A 12,953-nucleotide genomic window follows, 5' to 3' on the forward strand; every position below is an offset into this window, starting at 1 on the left:
CAGAAACGTTGGATGCTGCGGGTGGGGGGCTGGCATGGTGGTGGCGATCAAGGATGCTTCCACGTCGTCTCAGATAAGGAGGGAGGGGTGAGCGATGAAGCAGGACGGGCGGGGCTGTGCTGACCCGAGGTGCATGCATTTCTTGGCGTCATCCATGATGCGTTGGACGAGAAGCGTTTGAGCCATGGTGGAGGGCATGGTCGTGGTGGCCGATGAGGTGGTTGCGGTTGCGGTTGTGGTGCGAGTCGACGTGCCGTACGAAGATCTCACACCCCGACCCACGGGGAGCACTGGTCGAGCATACACGGCGCGGGTGAAAAGGAAGGGGGGTACGCCGCAATCCCAAAGGCCCCACCAGTTGAGCGGTGCACGTTTGTGTGTCGCGACAAGGCGGGGCGGCAGCTACAAACTACCCGTGCTCATTAGCGCAAGGGAAGGGACACAAACGGGAGGCCACACAAGCAGGCCAGTCACTTGGAACGCAACGCGCAGAACGCTTCCAAGACCAGCGCACGCCACTGAGCTCAACAAGGCCACTTTGTTTGGAGAGATGCCGAGGCGCTGCCGTTTTTTTTTTTTGGAAAGCGGAGCAAAAAAAAATCCAAAAAATAAAAAAAAATCGCTGGAAATGGGGTATGCTCACTGAATTCGCAATGTGGAACATTTGCACAAAAATCAGACGCGATCAGAAGTGAGTATTTTTGCAAAAAGTATCTCATGAGAAACTTCAGACTCGCACCAAATTTGGCCAAAATGTCAGAGAAAACGGGGCGCTCGGGGTTTTCTGCAGTGAATTTCCTGTATAACATCAAATATTCTCACTCTTTTCGCAAAATGGAAATATTCGTAAAAGAACACAGTCAGAATTAGATGTCCATTGCAACCTCCCGTTCACTGCCTTCGCTCTCCCAATCGAAGCGGAACGGAAGAGATAGGGAACCAAGCCGCCATCCTGCAAGCGTCTATTCCAAGCCAAAAGCAGAGACTCGACAAACCCCACCTCCATGTTGATGTTTTAAAGTGTGGGGTTTGGGAGGTACGTGGGTCTGTGGGTATTCCGTGTGTGTGTGTGGCGCTCCTTCTTCTTCTTCTTCTGCTGCTGTTGCTGCCTGTTGCTGCTTGTTGCTTGTTGCTGCTTGTTGTTGCTTGTTGCTGCTTGTTGGTGTTGATGTTTGTTTCGTTGTGCCATTTCCCTCTCTCTCTCTCTCTCTCTCTCTCTCTCTCTGTCGTCGGACGCGCGACGCGACGCGCAGCTTGCTTTGTGGTTCAGTGGGCAAGATGTACAAAGTGGTCTTTGCGTGGGCCGTCGTGGCCTTGATCGCCACGGCCCGGGCGGATGGTAAGCGGTCAAGTGCCTCACCGTTGCGCTGGCTTGCCCCGTTCAACGTGCATTCTTGATCCTCACGCCTGTGCCAACAACCACTCAACAGGTGAAAACTGCCCGGATGTTCATCAGATCAAGAATGGCAACGGCGTCTGCGTCTGTAAAGAAGGCTTTTCTCCCGTGAACGGCAACACCGCCTGCACGCTTCGCAGCGAGATCTTTACCGTTGCCGCCAGCTCGGACCCGGCAGACAAGGTGCGAAGCCCATTCGAGACATGGGATCAGGAAACTGCCCCTCTCCCCCACTCCCGCCAGATTGCCACTGTTGTTCCCACCACAGCTCTTGATGCGTCTCACTGACGTGGTTCTCTTGATTGCTTTCGAATCACGGGATGCCCCATCTGTGGCGCCTAGGCGGTCGTTTTGCAAGCTGGCAACGTGACACTCCGCACTTATGATATGGCGACCAAGTCGGTCAAGGACATCAACCTCTTGCGCACCCTCGAAGATTTGTCCCTCGGCCATGGGGAGCACGGTTCCACCCTTGATCAACTCATGGAGGATCTGGCCACCAAGGCCGATGCCTCTGATGTCAACGATCGCTTCAACAACATGAATGCCACCCTTCAGGGCGCCGTGAACGACCTCACCACCCTGCAATCCACCTCGACGACCCAGGGTAACACGTTGCAAACGGCCGTCCAGACTCTGGCCGATCTCACCGACGCCACGACCAACACCGACAACACTGATTCCCTGGCCGCCAAACTCACGGCCCTCAATGATCAGGTCCAGAATGATGTGGCTGCTCAGGTTGATCTCGACGCCATCTCTGCCGTCGTTGATTCGTTGGAGGCCGAGAGTGACAACTTTATCACAAAGTCCAACTTGCACCGCTTTCTCCCCGGCACCATTCAAGTCACCAACTCGACTGGCCCCTGCGATGAGTCGGCCTTGGGTATTGTGCGCGGCAACAACCAAACCCAACAATATGAGGTCTGTCTTTCTGGTTGTGCCACTGCTAAGCGTCCGCTCACAGATGGATGGCCGCGACCCAGGGGTTTCGTTCTCGTGCCTTGCCTGTGCTCATCCTGCGCTTGCCTTCTACTCGTCCGCGGGTGGATGCTGGATCTAGACCTGCCGTCGCGCTGACACTTGGGACGGCACCGTTTACTTTTGGCATCCCCGGGGTCTGCCCGAGTTTTGCGTGAGTGGTGATGCTCTTCAAGGCACCTGTACCCAATGCATCGAGGGCTATGTCGCCACCCAGGCCCCCAAAGCCCCTTGCCAGATTCAGGCCGACCTCCTTCATCTCGCCTTTGACAACAACCTGTGGGATCTCTCCCCCAATGCCCGCAACATGCTCTTTTACGGCACCACGCCCGAAACCCTTTTCAGCCGCGTGCGTCAACCGTCCTTCTGTCTTCCCTTTCTTCTTGCTCGCGCGCACCCAGCTTAGCCCCTCCTACATCTTGAGGCTAGCACACTTTCTCCTCATCGCGGTGGCTGACCCCATCACCAATGTTTAGACGGGCCTGGACGGCTCCCCTGCGCTCTCGCTCCGCGGCTCGGACCAACACCTGCGGGCCCCACCTAGCTCCATTGGTGGTGCCTTTTCCGTTTGTGTGGACGTCTCTTATGACGCGTTCGGCTTCTACTCTCGTATCTTTGACTGGAGCTCCAACCCCGAAGGCGAGCGCAACGGCGGCAACAACAACTTTCTCATGCTCAACCGAGAGTCTTCGGCCACTTTCTTGTACGTTTCCATCTCCAGCAGACTATACCCAGCTCAGGTTCTTTGCCCACAATTTTTTTTTTTTCCAAAGTTTTGACTTACCTTTGTTTTTTTCTGCCTCCTTGGTTCGTGTACCCCGACCCCACACCCCGGCTTTACTACCAACAGGTTTGAGATTTATTCTGGTCCAAATGTTGTTAGTCAGCTTGACTACGACAACTTTTTCGAGTTGGGTGTCTGGGCACACGTTTGCGTCACTGCCAACGCGGCGGGCCATTTTACGGTATGAGCATGACGATACCAAAATAATTCTTATTCCTTCTTTTTTTTTTTTCACAGGGGTGGAATGATTATGTACATACCTTGCGCCTCATGTTTATCCCGTCTCCGCTTGGGCATTTCAGTTGTACAAGAACGGCGTCAACCTTAAGTCGATCGATGCCACCCCTTTGCCCTATCTCCGCCGCACTTCCAACTATATTGGCCGTTCCAGCTTTGCCAAGTTTGTTTGATGTGTCACAGTCCGCGCGCGCAGCGTTTTTCTTTTGGACATTTGCTATTGCCATTCTCTTTGTAGTACAAACCCGTCATTGCTCACATATCCCGCCCACTTTACTTGACGTGTAGTGACCCCGACTTTGATGGCGCTATGGACAACTTGCGCATGTGGTCTCGCGAATTGACGTCGGAGCAGGTGTCGGATATCTTCCTTGAGGTATGCTCGCACATGTGCCCAAACCGAGCTGGTCCGATGCCCGTCCTGCCTGTGGGATCAGATGGAAGCTCACTTGATCGGCATGTTGGTCTCTCGTTAGTCGCAAGGGGTGCAGCGCGTGGCATACTCTGGTGACACGGATGCACTGTTGCTTCACTACAAGTTTGAGGGCAACTTGCAAGATTCATCGGCCTTTGGCAACGATGGTGTCGCCCTGAATCATCATGCAGTCAATCTATATCAGCTCAACTCACCAGAGGTAAGATCAATTTGCATTTTGTCCGGCGTCGCCCAGCCGGGTTTGGACCAACTCAATTGGAACCTCTTCTTTCGGACTTGCTTCCACTCTTTGATGGTCAACTAACTACGCACATGGTTTACAATGAAACAGGGCAACAGCTCCTTGTACTTGGACGGCGACAACGACTATGTTCTTGCACCACCCCTAACCTTTAACAATGCCCTGACGGTAAGTTTGCCCCGCCGCTGCCGGACACAATGACAGCATGCACTTTATGCCCGCTTTTGAAGAGCAGATTTCGGGGCATCACGTCTCGCGCGCACAGAACTCGTGATGACGGCCAATACCTTTTGATGTGATGGGTCTTCCCAGGTCTGCGCTTGGGTCCGCTACCGTGAGCTCAACGCCTGGAGCCGCGTGGCTGACTTTAACAACGGTGGCCGTAAGTAGAGGCATGTGAATTGGCGTGTGGGCACTTTGGCAGGTGTCGATGATCTCCTCGAAAACCCGCGTCGAGCCTTGTCCTCATCGTCCTCATCAAATTGCAAAAATGGTTCGTGTTTACAGCGGATAGCATTTTCATTGGCAATCCAGGTCAATCCTCGGATCTTGAGTTTACCTTCTTGGACAATGTCAACGGCAATTCGCCGCTTGCTGTTGCGGGTGGTTTCAACTGGGCGTACGGTGGCTTCCAGCACTACTGTTTCACCAACGAGGGCGCTGTCTCCATCGTCTACCGCCAGGGCCAAGAGGTTGGCCGCAAGACAAATGTCAACGCTCGTGCAGAGAACAAGGAGTATCACAATATCTTCATCGGGCGCTCGGCTTGGGGTGCTGATGGCTACCTCGGCGCCAACCTGGACGACTACCGTGTGTACAACTACGCTCTGTCGCCCGAGGCTGTGCACGACATGCTCTGCCAGGGTCGTGCGGATTTAGATTGTGTGGGGCTTGCTGGTCATTGGAAGTTTGATGGCGATGTGCGCGACGCCAGCGGCAACGAATGGCATGGCGAGCTGGTGCCTTTGAGCTTTGACGTGCGTCCGGTGCCTATAGGCGTGTATCCTCCTGGCTTTGATATGGCAAAGGGCCGGGAGCGATGCCCATGTTGCTGAGCGCGCTTCTGATTACTTGTGTGGCTTGTCTTTGCTTTTGTAGGTGAAAGATCATTTTTTGGAGACGACGGACGTGGCCATTGGATCGGGCGCCCTGGCTCTGGTCGGCAACGGCAGCTGGGTGCAGCTGCCCGCGCGTAACTTTGGTGGTGATTTCACGGTCTGCACCTGGGTCCAAACTCGCAGCAACGGGCCTTGGGAGTGAGTCGATGCTTTTGCAGTTGTGTGACAGTGCATGATTAGAGAAAAAAAAAGAAAAGAAAAAAAGAGGCGTGCTCTGACGATCTTGCGTTGCTGCGACGTGGGGCATGCGCAGGCGATTTGCAGACTTTGGCGTGGCTGACAACAGCCAACGTTTCTTTATCGGACGTTCTTTTGGCGATCAGGCGATTCGCTTCAGCATCAAAAACGGCGAAACGGCTGCCTTTGTCATTGCCGATCTGCCCGAGGGCAAGGCCAATGAGTTTGTCCACATGTGTGCCATGAGCAACTCTACAGGTGGCTACATTTTCTTCGATGGCGAGGTGTGTAACACGCGCGCACTGCTTGAGCACGGACGTGGGGCTGTTGGACGCTGATCTCGAAACCCGCCCCCCTGCTTGTATGCAATGACGTGCAGATGGCCGGCAGCAACGTGGGCATGGTCCAGCTGCCCTTTATTTGGGCTGATGTCAACTACATTGGCAAATCTGCAGTGTCCAACAACGATGCTCCTTTGGACGCCGTCCTGGACGACATGCGTGTGTACACGTACGCGCTGTCGCAGGGCGAGATTGCTCAACTGGCCGGCATGACCTCTGCCTAAGCGGAGTCCCTTCTTTGTGTTTGCGCCATATGAGCGCTCATCGCACACTGTTGTTTTGTTGATGTTTGCATATTTGAGTTCTTTGTTGTGTTTTACGTGTTTGTTACTACATGACATTGTATTACCCCATGACTGTGCGCAAGCCCAGCGCTGGTGGTTGTGGCTCATTAGACGTCAAATTGACGTGCACCCCTCCCTCTTCTGTTTTACTTTTTCCTGCGGAGAGTCCTTTCAATGTTGGGAGCACGTTTGGGGCCTGGAGTCCCAGTATCACAATCCGATGTTTCACGTCATCCCACGGCAAGGCAGAGCGCATTGCATCCCAGGCGTTTTGACTGTATTCTCCCTCCTTTCTCCTTTATCTTCTCCTTTACATGTTGTTACTGTACTTTGTTATCACGTATGGCAGACTCCCTACCTGGTTCAAGGTGCAAGCATATTAGTTAGCACAAAATGTGTGCAAGCGCATCTCGCTACCAACTGTTTTTCATCTGTCTGTCCATTCGAAGGTAAGGACCACCACAACAACAACGTGGGGCTACCTTGTTTGAAGAATGGGATTTGCCTTGGTATGGAAGCTTGAGACCCACAGCTTTTGACAACCACAAACAACTTTTGTTGATGTTTCGCCTTTCGAGGCATTTCAATGACTTGTTGAAGAAGCTTACCAGCGAAACAACACAACGCCCCTTACATCACCCCCCCGAGCACACGTCGTTGAAGAAGCAGAACATGTCGAAACCTGTTTTCTTTGAGCATTTCCCCGTGCGCATCACAGTCTCTGTGTGTGAATGATCACTGAATGGCAGCGGCAGCCCGACGGGCTTGATACCTATACTCGAATTGACTTGCCACGATGATGGCCATGAAGGCCGTCGTACTGGCAGCCATGCTGCTGATTGTGGCTTGGCCTGCGGTCGTGCAAGGTGCGTTCGTCAGAAAAGGGGCTGCATATCGGTGAAAGCAGCTGGCTGCGTTTGGTGGTGTTGATTGACGGGGCTCCTTGGACGGCAGGTGATGATGGCTGCCCTGATCCGCGCCAGTCGCGTGAGAACGGCGTTTGCAAGTGTGCCGACGGCTTTGTTGGGGTCAACAGCAACACTGCTTGTACGCTTCGCAATGAGATTTATACCATCTCCAATGGTGTTGACCCTGCCCAAAAGGTCCGTCTGCCCCCGCTCGCTCCGGATACCCTCAAAGATGAGAGCACTTTCGATATGCTCCTCTTCCTCTTCTTTCCCCTTCCTTCCTTTGATTGCTGTCTTATTCACCCGCTTTCGCATATCACAGGCCATTGTGATTCAGGGCGGTAACATTACGCTCCGCACTTACAATCCCGAGACTCACGCTCTGGACCACACGGATTTGCTCAAAACCCTCCGAGACTTGGCCGATGGTCATGGTTCTCAGAGCGACGTGGTGCAACAGCTTCTCAACGACGTGGCCGCCAAGGCCGACGCCAACGACGTCAATGCTCTCATCTCCGCCCTCAACACCACCCTCCAAGCCACTACCAATAATCTCTTTACCCTTCAAAACTCATTCAACGGGGCAGACGCCACCCTGCAACAGCTCGTTCAGGATACCGATGCCCTTACCACCAGTACCACGGACACCTCAAACCCCAGCTCCCTGGCCTCAATGCTCGCTTCCCTGGATGACCAAGTCCAGACCTCGACCGCCTCTGCTGCCGACCTGGCCACGGTCTCCGCCGCTCTTCAAACATTCGAGGCAGAGGCCGATGATTTTGTCACAAAGTCCGACCTCCACCGCTACCTCCCAGGTGCCATTGCCTCTTCCAACATGACGGGCCCCTGCAACGCCACCGTTCTTGGCGTTTTGCGTAGCAATAACCAGACGCAGCAGTACGAGGTGGGTTCCTTTGCACGTCTTCCTCCTCGTCGCACAGACACGCTTGGCTCCATGTCGCACGTGCCAAAAGCCGTCTGGAAGCCATCACCCTTTTAGCTCACCCCCTCCCCACGCTTGCACCTTTGGTTGTTACCGGCCGCCGATCAGACGTGTCGCCGCGCCGAGACATGGAACGGTGATGTTTACTTCTGGCACCCCATGGGTCTGCCCCAGTTTTGCATCAAGGGCGAGCCTTGGACTGCCACCTGCACCGAGTGTATCGCCGGTTATGTGGCCAGCCTGGCCTCCCATGCCCCCTGTCAGATTCAAGCCGACCTTCTCCACATGCCCTTTGACAACAACCTCTGGGACCTCTCCACAAACCGACGCAATGTTCTCTTCTTTGGTACTGCTTCGGAAACACTCTTCGGTCGTGTAAGTTGTCTTTCTCATGATCGCTCCCATTGGATTCTGTTTGGCCCGTTCTATCCTCGCTTGTTCATTGCTGTGCGCTTGGCCAAGGGTCAAGCCTCTTTTTTTTTTTTTTTTTTTTTGTTGCTGCGGTCACTTTTTGCCCAACACCTCAACGTGATGACACGATGCTCCTCCTCTCTCTTCTCACACACGCTCTCACATGTATGGTAGACTGGATTGGACGGCTCACCAGCATTGCAACTGCGTGGTGCTGAACAACACCTGCGTGCGCCTCCCAACGTCATTGGCGGTGCCTTTTCCGTGTGCGTCAGCATCGTGTTTGACAACTTTGGCCTCTATTCGCGCATCTTTGACTTTAGCACCGCCCCAGAAGGCACCCAGGAGGGCGGCAACAGCAACATCCTCATGCTCAACCGCGATACAAGCAATGACTTTCTGTTAGTCCGCATCGTCAATCTCCCCATTGCTCCTGCGTCCCAATCCTTCATTTCTTAGTCAGCCCCCACTCATCTGCCACGTGTACCACGCCCAGGTTTGAGGTGTACCAGGAACAAAGCATCATTGTTCAAATTCGATCCAACAATTTTTTCGAGGCTAATGTTTGGAGCCACGTCTGCGTCACGGCCAGTAACGACGGTACTTTTACGGTGGGTATGAGGCACCATTACCGACGCGACCGCTCTTGTACACGTAGAGCCCATTGCCTTTTGTGTCGCCGCTTTTCATTCACGTTGTGCTTCTGCGCTGCTGGTGGTATAGCTGTACAAGAACGGTGACCAAATTATGCAATTGACTGAGCAACAGACCATCCCCTTCTTGCGCCGCACTTCCAACTACATTGGCCGTTCCAATTTTGGCAAGTAAGTATTCAACGACGGCAGCTCTGCCACCGCCAAGCCTCTTTGTTTTTGTTTTCGTTTTCGTTTTTGTTTGCTTTTCTGCTTTCTCCTTTTGCTCAAAGCCTTTCCTTGTCACGATGTCGTAGCAATCCCGACTTTGATGGCGCCATTGATAATTTGCGCATGTGGTCGCGCGAGTTGACCCCCGCTCAAATCGCCGACATCACGCTCGAGGTTCGGGCCTGACAAACCTGGCTGCATCCAAGCATGTGCAAGCTAGCCCCCTTCTCACGTTCACACATGAACGGCCTTTCATAGACACAAGGTGTTCAACGGCCTGCCATGGCCCAAGATGGCGATGCTCTGCTGCTCCACTACACCTTTGAGAATTCCCTCCGTGATGTTTCGGGAACTGGCAACGACGGCGTTGCTTTCAATCACCATGCCATCAACCTTTATCAAGTCAACGCACCCGAGGTCCGACCCCGTTTGCAGAGCTCTGCTTTCACGTTGCTCAGCACTGGCTTCTTCAAATAGTCATCTCATGTATCATCGTCATCGTTTTGTTTACCAGGGTAACACATCTCTATACCTGGATGGCGTCAACGACTACATCCTCGCCCCGCCACTCTCCTTTGACAATGCCATTACGGTTCGCCTCGATGTGGCCCTGATCTCAAATACTCGCCATCCTCGCCATTATTCAGAGCCATGACACCTTGTTGATGGCTTGTTCTCCTGCGTGCGCCTGCACTTGCCTTAGGTCTGCAGCTGGGTACGCTACCGCAGCCTCAACGAGTGGAGCCGTGTAGCCGACTTTAACAACGGCGGCCGTGAGTTTTAGATTGCGTGCTTCATGCTGGCTCCGAGACCTGCTTTAGGAAAATGGTCTGCGACCTTTTTCGCCTCCAGCCTTCCTCACGCACATGCCATATACCCTTCCTTCCCCATAGCGGAAAGCATCTTCATTGGCAACCAAGGCCAAAGCACCAACCTCGAGTTTACCTTTTTGTTTGATGATCCCGGAGTCGACTCACCCCTCATCGTTGCGGGTGGCTTTAATTGGGCTTACGGTGGCTTCCAGCACTACTGTTTTACCAACGCGGGTGCTGTCTCCATCGTCTACCGCCAGGGTCGGGAGGTTGGCCGCAAGACAGATGTGCGCACACGCTCGGCCAAGGAGTACCACAATATCTTCATTGGGCGCTCGGCTTGGGATGCTGATGGCTACCTCGGTGCCAACCTGGACGACTACCGTGTGTACAACTACGCTCTGTCGCCCGAGGCTGTGCACGACATGCTCTGCCAGGGCCGCTCAGACCTCGACTGCGTTGGTCTCATTGGACACTGGAAGTTTGATGGCGATGTGCGCGACGCCAGCGGCAACGAATGGCACGGCGAGCTGGTACCGGTCAGCCTCGACGTAAGTCTTCTTTCTTCTTTTCTTTTGTTGGTTGCCTTTTTCGTTCTGATGAGTGTTCATGTGAACTCATTTTCACGCTTTGTTCTTGTTGGCACTACCAGATTGAGAACCACTTTTTCGAGGACGACAATGTGGCCGTTGGTTCAGGTGCCCTGTACCTGCCCGGCAACGGCAGTTGGGTGCAGCTGCCCGCGCGTAACTTTGGCGGTGACTTTACCATTTGCACTTGGATTCAGACGCGCCGTGCTGGTGGTTGGGAGTACGTTTTTGCCCTTTTTCCCTACAGACTGGCAAGGTCTACACTGATATTGGCCATTCTGACATTGGTTCGATCTGCCCCGGGTGTCGCAGGCGCATCGTAGACTTTGGAACGAACGGCAATCGCATGTACATTGCGCGCGTGGAGACCCAAGAGGCGCTCGTTTTGGACATCAACGGCCAGGTTGTCACGGCTGCATTGCCTGCCGGGACAGCGGATGATTTCATCCACATGTGCGCGTTCAGCAACTCTACCGGTGGCTATCTGGCTTACAATGGCCAGGTACGGACCAACCCGCCTGATCATACTGGATCTCATTCACGCGATGTTCATGGGGTGGCTCAACTATTTTAATTTCTACTCACGCCTGGTATGCATGCATGTGTGTGCATTGCACAGGTGGTCAATGGCAACACGGACATGGCGCAGATGCCTGTCGGTTGGCTCGACGTGAACTATATTGGCAAGTCGGCCGCTTCTGCATCAGATGCAGCTCTCGATGCTGTTCTGGACGATCTTCGCATTTATGATCACGTGCTGTCACCGAGCGACATGGCTCAGTTGGCTAGCCAGGCCTAGGCGGTCACTCGTAACGGTGCAATCACACGCGCCACAAGTAGAATCGTCTTTTCTGTGTTTTTTTTAAATGTTTTTACTATTCGGTGTAGACTCGGTGATTGCTGAACATTTTCGCGGCCTCACAACTTTGGAATTCAAAATTGGCTCCATGCATGGGCGATGCCCTTCTCTTGGCAACCAGTTGGCCAGCAAACGTCTCTTGTTTGAAAATCGCAAGGATCGAGACTTCACCGACAATTTTCAGTGTATGGTGCCTCGATTTGGAGAGCAATCTTAAAGTCACATACGTCTAGCGTGGACGAGATCGAGGTCAGCAGCAAATCTGGAGGCCAGCATCAGACTCGACTCATCTACGGAGCCACCCCGCTTAAATCATGATGCTCCTGTCGACGCTTTGTAGCGTCGACAAAGCATTGCATCAAAGCATTCAATGCTGAAGCTCAGCTCGTGGGGTCGGCGAAGAACTCATGTGTTTGGAGCGGGACGAGAACAGAGAGAGGGCGCGAGCAAAGATGCTTGTTGAAGAGGTGTACATCTTCTGAGACCTGCTGCTCATCTTGCTTCCTAAAGAAGCCTTGCTAGCTGGCAGGCTCATGGCAATCCAGTCGAGGGCTGCCTCTGGAGATGTCACGAGCTGGTAGTTGAGCATACTGCCACCGTCCACGCTTTGCACAAGCTTTTCCATCAGGGTTCGAACTTTCTCCGCCACAGAAGCATGGTGCATGACTGCGCAAGTGCCCCACATTCAGCAGGCAGGTGCGGCGTAAGCAAATGAGGAAAATATTTTTATTCTTCACCTCTTGGCAACAGAAAGGGGGAGTGAAGGAAGGCAGGACTCACTGGCAAGGGGTATGCGGCGGGCCGAGGCACTGGCGCAAAGTTGCTTAATCAGATCACCCCCATAGGACTCAAGAACCGAGTCTATCAACAGGGACACAGCCAAGTCGTTGTCACGCCAATCATATGAGCCATTGATCGAACACACCGCGGCATACTTGAGAACTCACCTGTTTCCGAGTTGACGGCATTCTTGAGTGTGGGCGTGTTGACTAGCCGCAGGGCGATGAGCCAGTGAGCCAATCGCTGAAACTTCAGGCGCACAAGCGTCCAAAGTGTTTTGTGTTGTGTCAAATGCACGAGCTTACCTTGGATAATGCAGGACATGTGGGGGACGCTGAGGGTGCGAATGATTGAAAAGCCACCGCGACCTCCCAGAAGCATGTCAAAGCCACCCTTGCCATCCAGCCCCGAGCTCACTTGCTTCGCTGTTAGCCCCATCCGGCACATGAGAACACCCGACACAAGATCAATCCGCACGCACCATCTGCTCCCTGGGCGCAGCACAGGTTGGTTGGACGAGGCTTACCGAGCTGTGCGTGGGTGGTGCTCTCTTCTACGGTGACGTACGTGCCCGCAGGCCGAGTGACGTTCTGATAGGGTGGTCAACGCCACACGCAGCAAGGTGAGAAGCCAGGCGTGCCCCGAAAGTGAGCAAGGGCTGCCTGCACAAGAGAGCCATCGTCGTACCACAACCAAGATGTTGCCAGAGGTATCTTTGGTCTCGGGCATGTTGCAGGTCAGGTTTGAACAACTGGCGGTAAAAAATGCAGCCATCGACCTTATCTCCTCAAG

The 12,953-nt window shown here is 53.7% G+C and overlaps 3 protein-coding genes across 3 annotated transcripts; 2 read left to right on the top strand and 1 right to left on the bottom strand.

Annotated features, from left to right (window-relative positions):
* Window positions 1-1,278: 1,278 nt before the first annotated feature.
* MONBRDRAFT_32635 (uncharacterized protein) lies at window positions 1,279-5,935 on the top strand (the record flags this gene model as incomplete). Its single annotated transcript, XM_001746257.1, has 15 exons — window positions 1,279-1,339; window positions 1,431-1,579; window positions 1,739-2,320; window positions 2,460-2,726; window positions 2,854-3,080; window positions 3,228-3,342; window positions 3,464-3,561; window positions 3,687-3,774; window positions 3,875-4,033; window positions 4,166-4,243; window positions 4,388-4,457; window positions 4,583-5,052; window positions 5,174-5,331; window positions 5,447-5,654; window positions 5,750-5,935. 15 exons carry the CDS (start codon window positions 1,279-1,281, stop codon window positions 5,933-5,935), a joined length of 2,916 nt encoding a protein of 971 aa, XP_001746309.1.
* An 805-nt stretch (window positions 5,936-6,740) lies between these two features.
* MONBRDRAFT_32636 (uncharacterized protein) lies at window positions 6,741-11,321 on the top strand (the record flags this gene model as incomplete). Its single annotated transcript, XM_001746258.1, has 15 exons — window positions 6,741-6,861; window positions 6,950-7,098; window positions 7,226-7,807; window positions 7,955-8,221; window positions 8,432-8,658; window positions 8,717-8,753; window positions 8,981-9,081; window positions 9,207-9,294; window positions 9,379-9,537; window positions 9,635-9,712; window positions 9,824-9,893; window positions 10,014-10,483; window positions 10,585-10,742; window positions 10,835-11,024; window positions 11,142-11,321. The coding sequence occupies exons 1-15, from the start codon at window positions 6,792-6,794 to the stop codon at window positions 11,319-11,321; spliced, it is 2,826 nt and encodes a 941-aa protein (XP_001746310.1). The 5' UTR covers window positions 6,741-6,791.
* A 427-nt stretch (window positions 11,322-11,748) lies between these two features.
* MONBRDRAFT_25915 (uncharacterized protein) lies at window positions 11,749-12,840 on the bottom strand (the record flags this gene model as incomplete). The annotated part of the gene is made up of 5 exons (XM_001746376.1): window positions 11,749-12,047; window positions 12,162-12,242; window positions 12,329-12,370; window positions 12,467-12,586; window positions 12,729-12,840. 5 exons carry the CDS (start codon window positions 12,838-12,840, stop codon window positions 11,749-11,751), a joined length of 654 nt encoding a protein of 217 aa, XP_001746428.1.
* Between the last annotated feature and the right edge of the window lie 113 nt (window positions 12,841-12,953).

The sequence above is a fragment of the Monosiga brevicollis genome, genomic scaffold (genome assembly GCF_000002865.3).
Source record: "Monosiga brevicollis MX1 MONBRscaffold_12 genomic scaffold, whole genome shotgun sequence".
In the NCBI taxonomy this organism is placed as follows: Eukaryota; class Choanoflagellata; order Craspedida; family Salpingoecidae; genus Monosiga; species Monosiga brevicollis.